At 39.8% G+C, this 4535-nt stretch overlaps 1 protein-coding gene across 1 annotated transcript; it reads right to left on the bottom strand.

The window, feature by feature from the left end:
• Positions 1 to 1441: 1441 nt before the first annotated feature.
• On the bottom strand, positions 1442 to 3856 carry nxnl2 (nucleoredoxin like 2). The gene is made up of 2 exons (XM_005917326.3): positions 3302 to 3856; positions 1442 to 2463 (listed from the first exon to the last, which is right to left on the bottom strand). Exons 1-2 carry the CDS (start codon positions 3601 to 3603, stop codon positions 2295 to 2297), a joined length of 471 nt encoding a protein of 156 aa, XP_005917388.1. The 5' UTR covers positions 3604 to 3856; the 3' UTR covers positions 1442 to 2294.
• Between the last annotated feature and the right edge of the window lie 679 nt (positions 3857 to 4535).

The raw sequence follows: 4535 nt of genomic DNA, 5'->3' as shown, positions 1-4535 counted from the left end.
ATATATATTTTTAAACACGTTTTATTTTGAAGGTTATGAGCGGAAGTCAGACAGCTAATGTGATCAACTTGACCCCGATGCGCTCTCTCCGTGCAGGTCCGCCGGTCCGCCCAGCTCTCCGCCTCCCTCCCTCAAGGTCCTCTCATAAAGACAGCCTTGTTACTCAAGACACCGTTACAGCAGCAGGAAACACTACTGCCTTTCATTTGTAAGGCCAACAAGAAGTCCAAATGTGTAGCCCACATCTTCATCTACAAGTGACCCGAGGGGCTCTCTGAGGACCCAAATCATGTGACAGGCACGGAGCAAAAACTGTTGTCTTTGGAGTAAAAATGTAGTTCTCTTGTTGAGTATCGATACACAGCGGTGGCGAAGTACTCAGATACACTTTAGAAACATAATCTGCATTAATATACAAGTTATTTATTCAATTTTGGATGAGCAAGTAAGTAGAAACTAGAGATATCTAATAAACAGAAGAGTCCAGCGTTTGCCTCTGAACTTGAAGGAATTACACACTTAGATGTATATCCTTGGCTACTTGCAAAATGTTTTAACGGGTAGCCTACAAGAAAAGTTACTTTTCGTTGCCATTAGAGGACCAGGAAATGAGTGGCCTTTACACGCAGGACATAAGGATTTTATATGAATGAATAAAATTCATCCGCACTGCCTTATAAATCGACCGAACAGCGGTAAATAGGGTCCCATGCCGGTGGCTCTCTTTTTAATAACTCAACACAATCAATAAATACTCAGACATTACTCAGATCTCTCCCACTCGGATGAAAAATCAATTGACCGCGATAAGCAGATAAATGTGAAAACACCCTTTAATAAGACAAAACTGAACCGTCAGTCTTCCCGCTACGCTCATAAATGGTGTTGCAGCTACACCACATGGCACACCGTGGAAATGCACCGTCTTCATCCTTTTCCCCAGAGGAATAATGATGCAAACTGCAGTATATTTTAACAATCAATAATCCATCTAACGTGGCAGTTGGAGTTATGTTACCTTGAAGACTTGCATCAATAAACTCAGATCTTTTGGTCTGCACAGTCCTCTGAGATTTGACGAAGGTCCTTGAAGAGACGCTCGATGCTCGACTCCATTCATCTCAGAATTGAGCTTCTGGTCTTGTCTTCTTTTTAAGAAGCAGACAAGACCTGGAGAAGATGGCCCGCGCACACGCATCATTATTCACCAGGTCTGTTGGATGCTTCGTGCACAAAGTGATAACAGCTGTGTCAGCGCACACGAGGGAAACAGGTAATTAGGACCATGCGTGTAGATGTGCCAGCACGATGGAAACAGATCCTGTGGGCTTTCCACAGTTTAATGAGGCAAAAGGGAATCGCTCTGTTTGTTCATCAAACAGCTCTTCAGCACTACAACACATAATCAAACCTTGAAAAAAAAAAATAGTAATAATAATCATAATTAAAACAGAATAGTTTTCTTCTATTAAATTTTTAATAATAGCCCATCTTAACAACTCATTAAAAACAGAATATAAAAATATACAGGCAGCTTGAGATAGAACTACATTTATGTACAAAGGTGAGTAATATAGAAACAAAATATATATTTAACAGAGGCAAAGTCTGGCTAAATGTTTGAAGAGCGCATTAACTGTATACATGTACTTTAACGGCAACAGCTGGCTTGAATTAGTCACATGAAATGGTCAATTTCTCTATCGGACGTGCCTGAGGGTTTATCGTTAATGCATAGGATGACAGAAGATCTGCGATTTGAGAAGTTTCTTTCCCACTACTTCACAATTGTTCTTTACCATAGATAAAGAGGTGTTTCATCAGCTACCATTTCTTACCATTTCAGGTATTGGGAGTAAAAATAAGAGCGCTGCCCTCGTCGTGGTTTGGTTGTGCAGTCAAGCCTTTATTTCACATCCAGTGGTAAAAAGAACTGGATGAATCCAGTCTAATCACTGACGGTGTCATTATTCCAACTATATGGCCACTACACTACAAGACTGACTCCTTACGCCCAAGTAATAACTGCAAAACCATCATTAGACCAGCTCTTAAGAATTACTGGAATCTAAATACGATTATCCTTTCTCATGTTTCATTGAAATTGCATTTTTAACTACTGGTGTTTGACCTCTGACGGGAAAATGGGCAGAAGATTAATTAAAAACAAGCAGATCTTCATCTAACAGAAATATAAGCTGTCCGGTGATCTGGTGATCTGGCGACCTGTCAGACGGCTACACTGAAATGGAAAGCAGGAAGATTTTATTAGCTTCGTTAGGCCCTCTATTTTCCTAACCCTTGAAGTTCTGAAAGATCTCAGCAGCGTCCAACCAGGACCTGAAGCAGGCCAGGCCCCGGTCTCGGATCTGTTTCCTGCCCTTGTCCGTGATCACGTCGCCGTTCTCCTTCACGATCACCAGTTTGGGCACTGCTGTGATCTTGTAGCGATGCTTCAACTCACTGCGAGAGGACAAAAAGACAAAGAAGCGCCTTTATTAGAAAAAGACACTTCTTCCACTGTAAAGAATCTATTATACACTTGATAGTTTTCCATGAATACATGTGAGATTCTTGCACATAACAACGCAGTTTGATGGCAACTGTGGCTACAGATATCTCACAAATTCAAATTTTACAAATAAAAGAGGATTACTGGCTGCAATTAATCAACACACCTAAACACAATATAAGAAAAACAGCTTCACTTTGCTTAGATACAGCATTCAAATGCTGCTAACTTAATGGCACATGGATGTTTTTATGTTTGATGTTTTTATTTCAATACTCATCTGCTTTGCTGAATATATTTAAATCACACTACTGGTATGGTTAAACAGAACATTCAAAGAGTCCAGTTTTAACTTTGGGAAGAAAAAGAAATGAACAGAATAGCTGCAACTCCATCCAAGATTAGAAACTGAACAACTTGATACTCGACTTTAAAGTAGCTATGTAATAAATAAATAACTGCTTTTATTTAAGAAAAAAATGTTTGAGAGAAAAGTTTGCACTCACAGGTGTACGGATCTGACTTTGATTTAGTCACGCAACCCTCCAATAACTCAAATCACGTGATCTGGAAATCAAAATAAACAAATAAAGGACACTTTGAAGAGAACACTCTGGACTTGATGTCGCTTAAACCTAATCCTCGACAGTGACGCGCATCAGCGTTTTACATAAGCTGGATCACTGCCTAGTAGACTGTACAGACTGCACTGTGTAGGTATAAGATAAATAAAACACCTGATTATGTTACGTTGAGTTCAAATGTGAAATATTAGATTATGAAACTCACTTTTTGTAATCATCCGTCCAAGGCAGAGCGAGCCAGTCTCCGTGCATGTCGTGGTAATATTCAACCATGTCATCGGCTGACTTGTCAGAAGACACAAAAACTATTTCAAACTGAGCCGGAGGATCCCTCTCCTCCACCAGCTCCGTGTAGAAGTCACACAGGATTGGGGTAAAGTCCCGACACGGCGGGCACCATCCCGCGGAGAAGTAGATCCCCACCACCTTGTTCCGCAGAGCCTCTTCAGGATCCACAAACTCTCCGTCCTTGTTCAGGAGTGTGCGTCCGGAAAATACCTCCACCATGTCTGCTGAAGTCCGGCTGCTTTGAGTTTTGTTCAGAGTTTCGTTTAGCTCATATTTGTTGCCAAGTTTTGAACACAACGCTCAGAAGTGTGGACTCTCCGGGGAAGGTTCCGTTTACCTTTCCGCAAAAGTAGCTTACAGCCAATCCCGATAATCACCTGCGGACCAATGAGGACGCAGAAACCGCCGTAATTCATTAGCCACGTGGGTAACACACACGCGCGCGCACGTACACTGCATTCAGAAGCAGTCAGCTAGCATAGTTGTCGTAACTACTCCATAGCGATAGGTAAAGCACGACGTCTCGTGACGCTTTCCGGTATCGGTGTACGCATGCGCAGAGCTATAAATTAGACAACATTAAAGAAGTTTAAAAATCACATGTGCGTATGTGTGTTGAGGTTAATTATGATCAAATAGCATTAAACGGGGTATAATTACTCATCAGTAAATTATTATAAACTTGTTTGATTATTAATTATTGGTTTATACTTCATCTCACTTCTCAGTGTCTTCAGTGTAGTTTTAAAAGCTATTCATTAATTTTACTTTTTATTTACATGTTCGAAACACAAGACGAAAATAGAGTATATTTTAGTCTCAGTACTAATGCATACAAGCAACGCTGACAGAAAAGGATAAATCATTTTCACTGTAATAATAATTTATTAAAAGAGCTAGAAATTTAAAACACAACAGAGGAAAACACGAAACAAAAATGAAAGGATTCATTAATAATGTCACTAATGACATCATCTGTTATAACAGAGATGTACTGGATAACATTTTATGTAAACCTTTATGTACATAAAGCTACTTAATACTAAGCCTCATTGGGGGAAAATCATTAAAGATATTTAATGGTAGATTCCAGATATATTTGTGCTATATTTGAGAAAAGCTATATTTTATAAAACCCATATCATTACTTC

Source organism: Haplochromis burtoni, unplaced genomic scaffold (genome assembly GCF_018398535.1).
Source record: "Haplochromis burtoni strain Fernald_Lab_line unplaced genomic scaffold, NCSU_Asbu1 Contig_23, whole genome shotgun sequence".
Classification (NCBI taxonomy): Eukaryota; Metazoa; Chordata; class Actinopteri; order Cichliformes; family Cichlidae; genus Haplochromis; species Haplochromis burtoni.
This window is presented reverse-complemented; position numbering and strand designations above follow the sequence as displayed.

What these genes read in the sequence shown, in the direction of transcription:
- nxnl2 (XM_005917326.3), bottom strand. Translation starts at nt 3,603, where the DNA reads ATGGTGGAGGTATTTTCCGGACGCACACTCCTGAACAAGGACGGAGAG. An exon ending in TGGACGGATGATTACAAAAA is followed by an intron (nt 2,464 to 3,301) that starts GTGAGTTTCATA and finishes GTCCTCTCGCAG; the next exon opens with TGAGTTGAAGCATCGCTACA.